The sequence below is a fragment of the Lupinus angustifolius genome, chromosome LG16 (genome assembly GCF_001865875.1).
Source record: "Lupinus angustifolius cultivar Tanjil chromosome LG16, LupAngTanjil_v1.0, whole genome shotgun sequence".
Lineage (NCBI taxonomy): Eukaryota > Viridiplantae > Streptophyta > Magnoliopsida > Fabales > Fabaceae > Lupinus > Lupinus angustifolius.
The window spans coordinates 16876689-16891553 of NC_032024.1; the positions used below are offsets into that span (position 1 = coordinate 16876689).

At 33.9% G+C, this 14865-nt stretch overlaps 1 protein-coding gene across 1 annotated transcript; it reads right to left on the minus strand.

Annotated features, from left to right (window-relative positions):
• LOC109329375 lies at positions 1141-6635 on the minus strand. The gene is made up of 4 exons (XM_019563043.1): positions 5416-6635; positions 3647-5305; positions 2417-3434; positions 1141-2331 (listed from the first exon to the last, which is right to left on the minus strand). Exons 1-4 carry the CDS (start codon positions 6633-6635, stop codon positions 1141-1143), a joined length of 5088 nt encoding a protein of 1695 aa, XP_019418588.1.

A 14865-nucleotide genomic window follows, 5' to 3' on the forward strand; every position in this document is an offset into this window, starting at 1 on the left:
ACTGATTCTGAGGCCTAATATTTGCATAGATTTGGAGACCTATTTTTGATGTATATTTTTTGCTATTTTCTCGGTGCATTTTCAACTATAGGTTATGAGGTCTATTTATAGATAAATGAAAAACTTTACGATAGAGATTACGTCACTTTCCATATAGAATCTCAGAAGGTTGTTATATCATTTTCAAAATTATAATATCAACATGTAACTTTCTTATCTTTTATTCAAATATTGATTATTTAGTTAGATTTTATTTTTTTAAAGATTAATATTCATAATGTTTTGAGTTTATTTATTTCAATAAGCAAATACATTGATATTGGTTATTATCCGGTCTAATTTATTTAATCAAACGATTCACTAACCATTGGTTGAACTTATTTTTTGTTAATTTTTATTTAAAAATCACCAAAACATCCTTATTTTCTTTGAAAACTTATTTTGATGAAGAAAATATACCAGTATGAGTAATATTATATCCTCCAACTAAATTATCTTACCCACAAAAGAGTAACACATGCCACTTATAAATTCAAAACTTTAATTTTTATTATTACTAGTGTGTACAGGCACTTCGTGCCTATCGGCGAATATTGTGTGATACTACATGTTCAATTTTTATATATTTTATTTTTGTGTATTTATGGTAATGTTTAATTTAAGGTGAGATATGTGATTAACTAATGTATTGGTGGTAGTTGCTTAGGATTATATAGTTTTTTTGTAAAAATTAAATAATGTTAAGGGCAATATAGGAAATCAAAATTACACCATGAGGGAAGTTATTTCAAGTTTTGGCTTTATATATAGTATAGATATAGATGATATTTAAAAATTTAAAATTCGAATTTAATAAAATTCATAAATTATAAATTAAATTAAAATTATTTTGCTTTGGCACACCTAAAAATATCAAATTTTGATAGAAAATATCCAAAACAATTTTTTTTTTATTTTTATCTATTATTGTTTAAAAAAGATTTTGCGCCAAATAAAATTGAGTGTTCACACTCTAAACGTAATAAATTTTATAATTTGAAAAACATAACTCAATTACTAAATTGGTTCAATGACTTATTATTATTTTTTTTAAGCAAATGTGCAATGCACACAATATATTAGCCAAAAGAGAACATAGTGTTACAAGTTCCTAAATCTATAGTTAGGAAGGCCTAACAAGTTTCTATTGAAATCAACAAGCATAATTGAAGGAATAGAGTTATAGGAAGAATTTGATCTATATTTAGCCGCATGAGAGGCCAAAATATCAGCACAAGAGTTTCCTTCACGATAGATGTGTGATATTTTCCAATTCATGGAGTCCAATAGAGTTCTGCATGAAGTCCACTGATTGTATAGGGACCAAGGAGGATTGGATTTGCCCATGAAAATGTCCATAACCATCACTGAATCCACTTCCAACCATAATTGCCACCACCTTCTTTTATGAGCCATTTTAATAGCTTTGATTGCCGAAAAGAGCTCTGCATGAATAGCAGTTTGGATGTTCAAATAACAGCCAAAACCATGAAGAAATAGCCCATGATTATCTCTGAAGACACCCCCACCACCAGCGTGACCAGGACAGCCTAAGGCAGCCCCATCAGTGTTGACCTTGATCCAACCATGTGAAGGTTTCTGCCAGATGACCTCTGTGATCTTAGGAGCATGATTGTAGTTTATGGTTACTTTAAAATATTTCAGCAGGATGAGGTCATGAAGAGAAGGATTGGCAGAAGCTGAGGAAAGGTTCCCAGAAAGAGCAGTGTCCCTAGTTATCCTAGAGATTGCACCATTAATAGAAGCCTTACTGTCCTGAAACCTGATCTGGTTCCTGCAAAACCAAATAGCATATATTGTGTGAATTACTGAGAAGAAAAGAAGTTGTTGAGCCTGGTTGGAGAATTTGTTTCTGCAAGACAGAATGAGGAGTTTGATGGAGGACACATCAAGACTGACTGAGAAGATCCACATGATCCAGTTCCAAAGTTCAGTGGCAAAGAAGCAGGAAAGGAAGATGTGATCCGTGTCTTCAGTAGCAATGTTACAGAAATTGCATCTTGAGGCTAGAGCACAACCTCTTTTTTGTAAGTTTTGATCAGAAGGCATCTTCCCATGGATAATTCTCCAAGCAACAAAGGAATGTGAAGGGGGGATCACCTTAGACCACACATGTTTGCACCAAGGAAGAGTAGCTTTAGAGATGGAGACAAAATTATAGGCATCTTTTAAAGATAATGATCCATCATGAGAATGTCTCCACACTAGCTTGTCTGCTTCATTTGATCTAATAGTGTTAGCAATTGAATGTGCAATCTCAGGGAAGTTCCTCTGCAAGGAAGCAGGAACAATCCATTTGGAATTTGAGGTGAAATCAGCCACAGAAGCTGAAAGTGAGTTTTGTATGGGCAGGAACAATCCATTTGGAATTGGAGGTGAAGTCAGCCACAGAAGCTGATAGGGAGTTTTGTATGATGGAAGGGATTTGCAGGGTGTCCACCATAGGTTCACCTAACCAATTATCCCTCCAGAAGTTTATTTCCTTGCCATTCCCAACTAACCAGATAGAGTTCATAGTGGTAGTTGACCAGTTTTCTTTAATACCCTGCCAGATAGAGGACTTAAAGAACCTAGGAGAAGGATCCCTAGAATGACCAAATCTTTCTCTATAGAAGATTGCCCAATGCTGGTTATCACACCTCATTTGCCAAGCCAGGCTAAGCAGGGCTGCTCTGTTCAGAAGCTTAAGAGATCTCAGCCCTAACCCTCCTTCATTTACAGGGGTGCAAACTATCCTCCAAGCCACTGTTACAATTTTCTTCTTGCTAATATCCCCTGACCAGATGAAATTCCTAATTCCTTTGTCTACACAATCCAGTAAACCAGCAGGCCATTTGTATATGAGGAAGCTATAAACAATCATGCTGTGAATGACAGATTTAACCAATTCAACTCTTCCCATTAATGAAAGAGATGATCCTTTCCAAGTAGCCAACTTAGCCAGAATTCTGTCAGCAATTGGTTGAAGGTGAACTCTCCTAGGCTTACCTTTGAACAAAGGAACTCCTAGGTAGTTAAAAGGCATTGATCCCTTTGCAAAGCCTAAGATAGAGGACAAGGAATCAATCTTCCTAGGAGTAGCATTTATGATATAGAATCTGCTTTTTTGGATGTTCACTTGTTGACCCGAGGCTTGTGCATAATCCTTCACAAGCTTCCTAAGGCAAATAAGCTCCTTGGTAATCCCTTTACAAAAGATTAGTATGTCATCAGCATAAAGGACATGAGAGGGAGATTGCATTCTATTAGGACCCGAGATTGCGCTGATTTTCTTCTCTATAGCCAACTTTGTAATTCCCCTGCTGAGAACATCCTCAGCAAGACAAAAAAGTAAGGGGGACAGAGGGTCACCTTGTCTCACCCCCCTAGTACAACTGAAAAATCCCACATTATTACCATTAACATTTATTGAGAGCTTAGCAGAATTAAGAATTACCCTTGTCCAGTGGATAAATTTTGAGTTAAAGCCAAAAGCTTGAAGAGTGTCAAGGAGGAATGTCCATTCAATTGTGTCAAAAGCCTTCTTGATGTCAAGTTTGATAGCTAGATTGCTCCCAAAAGCCTTATGGTCCAACATATTGATTGCTTCAGAAGCAAGGTAGCAAGGCAGATGCAATCCTTTATCTGTCTCTCCTTAATGAAGCCTTTTTGCTGGTTAGAAATGATTCTTGGAGCAATATCAGCTAATCTATCAGCTAAAACTTTGGTGATGATTTTGAATTGAAAGTTAGCAAGAGCAATAGGCCTGTAATCCTCAATTCTATCAGCACCATGAGTTTTAGGGATAAGGATGACAGAGTTGGAGTTGATGTTTGGCATCAGCCAACTGTGCTTGAAGAACTGCATAACAGCATTGCACACCTCAATGTTGATTATATCCCAGAAATTCTGATAGAAGCAACCAGAGAAACCATCTGGACCAGGGGCACCCTCCTCATTAAGAGCAAACACTGCACTTTTGATTTCAGCTAAAGAAGGCATAGTAGTTAGCATTGAATTATCAGAGTCAGTTACCAGCCTTGGAATTACCTCTTGAATGAGAGAGTTTGGAACTGTGCTATTATGAGAGGCAAACAGATTGGTGTAGTAGTCAAGCACATGGTTTTCTATATCATCTTTAGAAGTTAAAATAGAATCACCATTTTTCAGCATAGATAGAGATTTGGTGCCCTGTCTGATCTTGGTTATTCTGTGAAAGAAACTGGTGTTTCTATCACCCATAGAGTGCCAATTGATCTTAGCTTTTTCCTTCCAGAAAGTTTCCTTCACCTCAAGAGCAAGCAGTAACTCAGATTGAGCCAAGTTTTCCTGCTCCAAAAGATTGGAGTCTGGGCCATGATCATTGATAGATTCCTGAATAGCATCCACATTGGCCTTAGCAGAGTTGACTCTTTGGTGAATATTACCAAAAACATTCTGATTCCAACTTATGAGCTCTTTTTTCAGATTCCTAAGTTTTTGAGATAGGACATACATTGGGCAACCCAGGACCTGAATTCCCCAAACCTCAGCAACTAATCTTCTGCAGTCAGAGTTAAGCAGCCACATTTTATGAAATTTAAAGGAAGATTGCCTAGGCTGCACCTGATAATTGGAGTGGTGATCAGAAACAAGTCTGGGCAGAGTGCTACAAGTTGTATTGTTGAAGGAATTTAACCAATCCTCATTTATCAAAGCTCTATCAAGTCTCTTCTCAGTGGATGCACTACCAATTCTTCTGTTAGACCAGGTATATTGAGCCCCTGAGGTTGGAAGGGACATGAGCCCAGCATGATCAATGAAAGCCTGAAATTCAGCACAAGGAGTCCTAGCTGGTAATCTCAGACTCCTACACTCATGAGCACCAAGGACCACATTGAAGTCCCTTATACAGCACCAAGGCCCAGGGAAGTCAGCTATGAGCTTTTGAACATCAAACCAAAGAGATCTACGAAGGATGTGGTTTGTTTGTGCATAAATTGCACAGATGTAAATGATCTTATTATTGACCAACATAGAAAGAGCAATATGCTGATCAGCTTTTATTAACACTGAGGGAGCTAAGTCAGGGTTGCATAGGACCCATAAAGAGGGGAGATACTCACCTCTATCATTCACCACCAAAAGCATAAGGTTTAATTCTTTCCAGTACCTGTCTGAGACCCTTAGATTAGGGATTTTAGGCTCAGCAATCATAACAAAATCAGGCTTATTAGACAAGCAAAGATTCTTGAGATAAATTTTAGTTTTCTGGTTACCAAAACCCCTGCAATTCCAAAACAGGGTTTTCATTGAGCAATGTTTAGGTAGGCACCCCTTCGGGTATTATGGATCCTCATAGATTTGGTACTCTTCCTTAGCTTCTTCTTTTGAGACTTGCTTAGAACTGCTTGGAAATCCTCTTCTCCTTCTATAGAGTCATTATCATCACCCCATAGTCTTCCCACTATCCTCATATCCTCATAGGCAGCCTTGTTATTCATGTCTGGAGTCTCTTGGACAATGACATTTTCATTAGGTAGATCATCAGAATCAGACTCCACCTCCCCTATTACATTGTTGAGTGCCAAATTCTCCAACTCAGGCAAGTTTCCTTCTCCTCTGTCTAACTCCAAATTAATGACTAAGTCATTTATCTGTTTGGATTCAGTGACATTGTTGGTAGCTTGGACCTCTACCAGGTGTGGGACAGCATCAGGCAGGGGATTCTTTTTGGCTCTATATCTTGGAGCCTCTTCTGCCTGATTCTTGGCCATATGACTTTTATCCTTTGGCAATGATGGTTCCTCATTAGCAGATTTCTTGCCTATTTTTCGACATTGGGACACTGTATGGCCAATGGCATTACAACCTGTGCAGATTCCAGGAAGGTTTTCATACTCTATACCAACGAAGAATGCAAATCCTTCCCTTTCAACCAGTATTTGTTCTGGAAGGTCCCCTAGCAGATTAATTTCTACTAACACTTTGGCATAATGACCAAAAGTTCTGTTGCTCGTTGCACTATCCAAGGATATTGGAGTGCCAATGCCTCCAGCTATGGAAAATAATATTCTTGGGCTCCAATATTCTTGGGGCAAGCCAAGGATCCTGATCCACGATTGAGAATGAGTTTGCTTTTGAAGATTTGGATTGAAGTCTGGGGTCCATAAGAATAACCTCAGAATTCCTGGTTTGAGACTCCAAGTTCCAGTGGAGCAAACTGTTCTCATATCCTCCAAGGAGGAGAATGAAAATTCATAAAACCCCTTCCCTAGAGAGAGCATATTCCACTTACCTATCATGTTCCACATTGCACAAAGCTTGGCTTTCAGATCTAGAAACTTCATAGGTGAATCCCCTTTAGAAAGGACAATCCGTCCATGAAGGTGTGTTTTGCATCGATTCAATCCTGCTTGATATTCAACTTCAGGGATTTTAATGGCCACTGCATCTCCCTTGATACATGGTTGTGGGAGTTGAGAAGTATTTATGTCACAAGTTTGGCCTAGAGCTTGTGCAAAGGTTTTCCTGGAGGGAGGTACCTTAGTTTGTTCTTCTTGCCTCACCGTGGATTGCACATCTAAGAAGGACCAGGGAATAAAATTTGTTGCCATGATGTTGTATCAGATCCAAGAAAGTTGGAGGATCTTCCAATGAAGTTGGAGGAAATCCAAGAAGTTTGGAAGAAAGGTCAAAGCCCTAGCAGAGCCATATATAAAGAAACATTTATCATTTTAAAAACAATTACAAGATTCAAGATTTGAACTCTTAACGTGTCATCTTGAAAAATATGAAATTTTTCTTGCACCAACATTTTTTTATAGATGTGATATGTTATGACAGTTATTTACAAGTTTAACTTGTCATTTTTTCTTTGCACTAACATTTTCAAATTTATTAAATTTCCTTTTATTTTATTACCCTTTTTATTCAATATTTAATTATTTTCTATTATGATTCTAAAATGTAAACCATGACTGTATAAGGTCCAATAAATAAAATTAATATCTATATTATTATAAAAATATTTATATCCTCATGATAATATGCACCCCATATATGTATTACTTTCTTTGATAAATCAAAAGCTATTAAACATGATTATTAAACAATATATTGAAAGTATAAAAGACATTACAATATTGATTCATTTACTTATTTAATCTCTATTAATACAATGACCAATGTCATAAATATCATACCATACATGCTAGTGAATTAGTCACCATACCAATATGGTATTATAAAAAATTGAATTATTCTTTTTCACATAAACCAATTTTTTATTAATTTCAATTCAAATTCAAAACTTCAATTTTTGTTATTAAGATGATTAAAAATTTAAAATTCGAATTTAATAAAAATACATAAATTAAAAATTCAAATTCAAATTATTTTGTTTTGGGACATCCAAAAATATCTTTTTTTGATCGAAAATATCTAAAAATATTTATTTTATATGTTATTGTTTAAAAAGTATTTTCGGGCCAGCCCCTAGTGGCCTCACGTGATGTCTTTGGCCAGTCGTAGTCTTTGCTTTCCACTTAGACACCCTAGTGACCTCACGTGATGTCATTAGTCAATTGTGGTCTTTTTGTTGCACCCACGCCCCCTAATGGCTTTGACCAGCCGCAGTCTTTTCTTTGCACCTAGGCCTCATAGTGGCCTCGCCTAATGTCTTTAGCTAACCGTAGTATTTTCTTTGTACCCAGGCTTCTTAGTGGCCTCGCGTGAAGTCTTTGGTCAGTCATGGTATTTTCTTTGCATTCAGGCCCTCCTAGTGGGCTCATGTGATGACTTTGGCCATCCATGATCTTTTCTTTTCAACCAGGCCCCTTAGTAGCCTTGCGTAATGTCTTTGACCAACCATGCTCTCATCTTTGCGTCCAGACCCCTAGTGGTCACGTGTTCTGTCATTGACCCCAGTGGTCTCGACTTTGTACTCAGGCCCACCAGTGGCCTCATTTGGTATCTTTGAGCCCATAGTGATATTATTTGTTACTATTTAATGCATCACACTTGTCACTCAAAATCTCTCTATCCTCAACCTTGAGCTTACAATATTGACATACGTGAGACCTTTTCCACCTCGTCTTAATTTTTGGTCAAAATTTGGTCTTTTTTTTTATCTTTACTTCTTTTTCACTGTGATATCCTGAGTAACATTCTTACTAACCCAAAGAAAGACATAAATTGAGACAACTGTAAATATCAAATTTTGACTAAGATAAAAATATTTTCTTTAAAAGAAAAATGAATAAATAAAGGATAATAGGGTGGTTAGAATTGGGTTCCTTTGCCCCAACCAGATTAGGGTTTGGAACCCTAACCTAATCTCTTATATAATCCTTGTTTCATAAACAATGAATGGGGCTTAGCAAAAACTCAAAAAAAAGAAGAGGCTTAACCTAATCCCAAAAGAGACACTTGACTAATCCTAATCCTAAAATTGAAGGCAGACCCAATTAGAGAAAAAAAAAGAAGAGCAAGAGGCAAGGCAATCCCTACTATCCTAATAGCATCACATCAATCCGTTCTTTAGTTTAGGCTAAGACTAACAGGTATACTTTTCTCCCTATTGTAAGCTCATTTACTATCACTTTCTACGTCTCTATTCTTTTTTATAGATTTGGATTGTTGCAACAACAATCTCTTGAGACCCTGGTTCTCAAGACTCAACCTCTCAGGACCAACTCACAGGCCACCGCTGGCGTAGGTGGCTCACCGCGGGATTCGTGACGTCCACCATGGGCAGCCAACAGAAGCTGGTGACCTCCCAAGGCTCAGGATGGCCTCTCCTTCTAATGTTGACCACGGGTCAGCCGCTTCCTTTTCTGTTTCTCCATGGCAGTTTCGGTTATCTTCTTCCTTCCTTTCTTTTCTTTGGTTGTTTTCTAATTTGTTCTCTTTACTTTTTTGTTCTTTTTTTTTTCTATTTCTGTATTGTTATTATCATTATTTTGGTTTTTGTTTCCATTCAATTCTTTTGTTCGTGTATTCTTAGGTTTTAGTTGCTTTTTTACTATATTTGTAACCATAATGTTACGTTTATTTATGGAAGTAATGATAATAATGTGATCTAAAAGGATTTAATAAAACTATATAAAGTATGCTATAGATTGTGTGCTTTGACATTGTACTTTACGTCCTTTAATGGAAGGTGACCTAACCCACTATAATTCTTTTGTCTTGTCGTATAATCTTATCTTATTATTATTTTTTAATAACTTAAAAAACAATATGAGTTAACTCATTATTTTATGTTATAAATATTTTAAATAAGTTTTAAAAAAGCAACATAAGTTAACCCACTATATACTCTATGCCTTGTCACATTATTTTATGTTATAAATATTTTAAATAAGTTTTAAAAAAACAATACAAGGAAATCCACGGTAGGCTTTGTGCCTTATAGCGTTACATTATGTTGTAAATATTTTAAATAAGTTTAAAAAAAACAATATTACGTAACCCACTATATGTCATGTGTCTTGCCGCATTATGTTGTATCATTAATATTTCAAATAATTTTTAAAAGCAATACGAGGTATCCCACTATAGGTCTTGTGTCTTGTCATGTTCTGTTATGTTGTGAGTATTTCAAATAATTTTTAAAAGCAATGTGAGGTAGCCCACTATAGACCTTGTGCCTTGTCGCGTTACCTTATGTTGTAAGTAGGCCTTGTGCATTGTGCATAGTTTTAAAAAATCAACGAGGTAACCTACAATAGGCCTTGTGCATTGCCACGTTACTTTATGCTGTAAATATTTTAAATAAGTTAAAAAAAAACAATATGAGGTAACACATATGCCTTGTGTCTTGTCGCATTACCTTGTGTTATTAATATTTCAAATAATTTTTAGAAGCAATATGAGGTATCTCAATATAGATCTTGTGCCTTTTTACGTTACCTTGTGTTGTTAATGTTTCAAATAATTTTCAAAAGCAATGTGAGGTAGCTCACTGTAGGCCTTGTGTCTTGTCGCACTATATTGTGTTGTTAATATTTCAAATAATTTTTAAAAGCAATATGAGGTATCTCAATATAGATCTTTTGCCTTTTTTGTGTTGTTAATGTTTCAAATAATTTTTAAAAGCAAGTGATGTAGCTCACTGTAGCCTTGTACCTTGTCGCGTCACCTTATGTTATTAATGTTTCAAATAATTTTAAAAAGCAATGTGAGCCCACTATAGGCCTTGTGTCTTATCGCGCTATATTGTGTTGTTAATATTTCAAATAATTTTTAAAAGCAATGTGAGGTAGCCTACTGTAGGCTTTGTGCGTTACCTTATCTTGTTAATATTTCAAATAATTTTTAAAAGCAATGTCAGGTGACTCATTATAGACATTTAGTCTGGTCGAGTTACCTTATGTTGTTAATACTTTAAAATAAAACGGTAAGGCGGGGTAGCCTATTATTAACCTTGTGTCATGTCATATTATCTTACCTTGTTAACATTATAAAAAATAAAAAAACAAAAATATATCAACCAATGAACTATTTTCTAGAAGAATTATGTAGCATTGATTTTAAAAATGCAACTAGATATACATAGGAGCACATATTTCCCTATGAGACAAAAAAATTTTAAAAAAAATTGTCTTTCTTTTTGTGTAATAATATGAGGGTAAAATTAATGTTTTAAAATAATATCCACAAGCTTGATCTAGGTATTGTTTTATGTCTGGCAGTATGATGAGCCTAACACCTTTCTCATTCGAAACCGATTGCCGAACCTAATTTTATTTATGTGAGTAGACCAATCCTTATTTTTAAACTAGTTTTTCATGTTTTTCTTCTGAGAAATGTCAACGACCATTTCATTGCATATATTTGCATTATTCTCGTCGCGCCCACGAAGAGGTAGTGACAATGAGTAATAATATTTTGGTCGTTTCAAAAATGATTTTTTTACTTAAATGTAATTGCTTTCTTCATTCGAATGAATGTATTTGGTCATTTTGACTATTTTTAATAGTTGTACTACTTAAATTGTATATTTCAAAATAAAAGCAATAAATTTTATTATTTGCAAAATATAACTTAATTATTAAAATGATCAATGACTCACCATGTTACAAATAATTACAACATTCAAGCTCGAACTCTTAGTTTCATTTTGAAAAATATGAATTTTTCATGTACACACATCTTTTGACCGATTTGATATAGTTTGACCAGTTTTTACAAGTTTAATTACATTTCCATTTCAATTAGCACACCATATAGGTATGATGACCGGTTTATTGGCATGTATAGTATGACATCTATAAGTGATAAATTATTCTTTGTCTATAAATCAATGATTGGATTATTCCTTTCCATATGAGGTAAGCCATGTGGTAATTCTTTCCATGTGAAGAGGATTCATGGGATTTTGTCATTTCAAATCATTAAAAGATGTCAATGCATTAAGGAGTCGTGTGGGTTTTACCACCAAATAATTATGTGCATAAATCATTTCCTTCTTTGGAAGGATTTCTTTGAATGCAAAGGAAACCATATGATAGTATTATTACTTTCGGTATATAAAGCAAATCATGTGGTTCCATTCAAATTCACATGCATGATAAGATTTCTTGCCATATGGGGAGCAAGTCGTGTGATTTCCTTCCATCTCATGCATGTGAATTAGAATGGAGCCTTTGCATTCAAATAAATGTATCTGAGAAAGGAAAAGATTGATGCATATAATTCATTGGTGGTAAAATCCACCCACCTCTTTGATGCCCGAATATCGTCCATGATTTGAAATGGTCAAATCCCATGAGTCCTCTTCATATGGAAAGAATTACCACAAGGCTTGTCTCATATTGAAAGGAATAGTCTTATGTTTGATTTATAGACAAGAAATAAATCTCTGTCTATAAATGTCATACTGTACATGCCAATGAATCAGTCCTCATAACGGCACGGTGTGCTAATTAAAATGGAAATGTAATTAAGCTTGTAGAAATTGGTCAAACCATATCCTATCGATCAAAAGATACTAGTTCATGAAAAATTCATATTTTTCAAAATGATACATTAAGAGTTCGAGCCTTGAATCTAGTAATTATTTATGACATGGTGAGTCATTGGCCATTTTAATAATTAAGTTATATTTTCCAGATAATAAAATTTATTACTTTTATTTTGAAATATATAATTTAACTAGTATGTTATTAATAATAGTCAAAATGACTAAATACATCCATTCAAATGAAGAAAACAATTACAATTAATTAAAAGAAAACCATTTTTGGAACGATAATCATTGAGTCTATATATTTATATGCATTGTACAAACTTATAATATACTCTTGACACACAAATATTGGCTATGTGGTCAAAGCTTATACACATTTTCCTAATTGAAAAATGACGATGGTTATATGTAGACACCATATCTTGTTCTTCTCCCTTCTTTTACTTGTCCCTCTTGTGGCGGTAAGTCATTATTGGCCACCGACCACTTACAGGTAGAGATGGCAAAATGGGCCGTGAGCGTGCGCGCATAGCCCATAATTTTTTTAGCGGGCATTTCCATTGGGCCCACGGGCGGCCCATAAAAATTATTTAAGGAAAAAGTATGAAAATTTTAGATTATTTATGATGTAATGTGATTTTTAATTCCTAGAAAAATTGTAATATGTTAAACTTCATATAAAATATCAAAAAATTTGTTGATTTTTTATCTTCAACTACTTTATTTAATTTCATTTCATTTATTATATAAATTTTTATTTTTTTATTATTCAACAATGCCCGCGGGCCGCCAACAAGCCCGTTAGCATATTTTAAAACGAGCAAGATATTGAATTTTGTCCGTTAACTAATACGAGCATGCTCGCGCCTGCTTAAATTTTTGCAGGCATTTGCGGGTGCGGGTTAAACGGGTCGGGCGACCCGTTTTGCCATATCTACTTATAGGCATGTTTATGTAGTGAATGATTTGGGAAATGATACACTTCTTACACTTCATTCTCAAGACAGATACAATGATCTTGGTGTTCAGACACTCAAATACAAAGAAGCTTTTAAGTTTCAATTTAGGCCTGAACTTTGGGGAGAGATATTGTATTTCTGTGGCTTGACATGGGATAGTAAATTACATTGGTTTGATGTTTATGACCAACATAGAGATCTTAGATTTTGCAAAGATCTTAAATGGAGTATGACCAAAGATCGACCATGTCTATTCAATTGTGAAACACAAAGTTATAGTTGTCTCTACAGTTACAAGTGATATGTTTTAATGTTATCATTATTAATCAGCATATAAAATATGATAATGGAAATAATTTAATAAATATGATATAAAATATTAGTTTCCCTATCACCTTTAATTCATTGTTGTCTTTTTTTGTGGTATGGTCATATAATTTTCTTGTACATATTATGTTATGGACTTATGTTTTGCTTTGAATTTGATACACTCTCAATTATTTATTGTCTGGTTGGTGAGAATGATATGGTGACAATTATTACTTTTATTGAAGAATCAAAAGCTCTTAAAACATGAAAAGTAAATGATATATTGAGAGTGTAAAAAACCTTTACAATGTCGATTCATAGACTAATAAAATTATAAGTGCTATAAATATCATATTGTGCATTCCGATGAACCAATTCTCATACCCATATGATATTATAATTTTTTATTTTATTTTTTTACCTACTTTATTCAATATTTTATTATTTTATTTTCTGTTTAAAAAATGTCAACCATGATTTTATAAGGTCTAACAAAAAAAGGTTAATATTTATATTATTATAAAATCATTTACATCCTCATGATATTATACACCACCTATGTGAATTAGTTACATTGAAGAATCAAAAGCTTTTAAAACATAAATCGTAAACAATATATTGAGAGTTTAAGACACCCTTACAACGTCAATTCATAGACTAATTTAATTTCTACTAATAAAATAGCCGGTGTCATAAATATCATATTTTATATGTTAGTGAACCAATCCTCATATCAATTTGTATGATTCTTATAATGGACATGTAATTAAACTTATAAGAGACTGTCAAACTGTGTCGTATCAGTAAAAAATGTCAGTGAGTTAAGCATACTTTTCTTAAGATCTTATATTCATTACTACTTCAATATTAGAGTAGCCAAGATTAAGGTGTGACAACCTAGTCTCTTTGTGGACGTCGTATTGTTTAGTAGTGAATATAAGTGATCATCATTCTACCATTTTAGAACATATACTAAAAGGAGGATTTCAGATCTTGGTGTTTGGAGTTAATCAAAGTAAAACATAAGAACTTGTCTAAGTAGTTCAAATATATAAGAAGTTGAGAAATACTTTCATCATTCAAAATAATCTTTTCTCCTCAAGAATTTGTTAATACTTAGTTTATATTTCTTGTTAAGTATTTATGTGCATATCAATTCAAAACAAAAACAACCAAAATATGTTCACTCATTATTTGTGCATTAACATATTCATATGATTAATTCTATTAGGCAATTCCTTGTGGTTCGACATAACCCTATACTATACTACAATTGAATCTTGAAAGAGGTGTAAATTGTAAAATAGTAAAGTGTTATCAATAAATTTATTTGTTGAAACACCTTTTAATATACAAAAGTGATGAAGCTAACTAAATAACTTTTATTTATTGATATTTAGATTCCCAATTTATTTATTCTTTAATACCAACCTTCCTTAAGGAAGAAGTTTGGTTTGTTAATAAAAGGAACCCAAAATGGAGTAAATAAATAAAGGTCACTTAAATTTATTATTCTTTTGTTCTTTATTTATTTATTTGTTTCTAACAACTAACTATTCATCACTTTTGTATAGTAAAATACCATTAAACTGATGTTGGAATTTA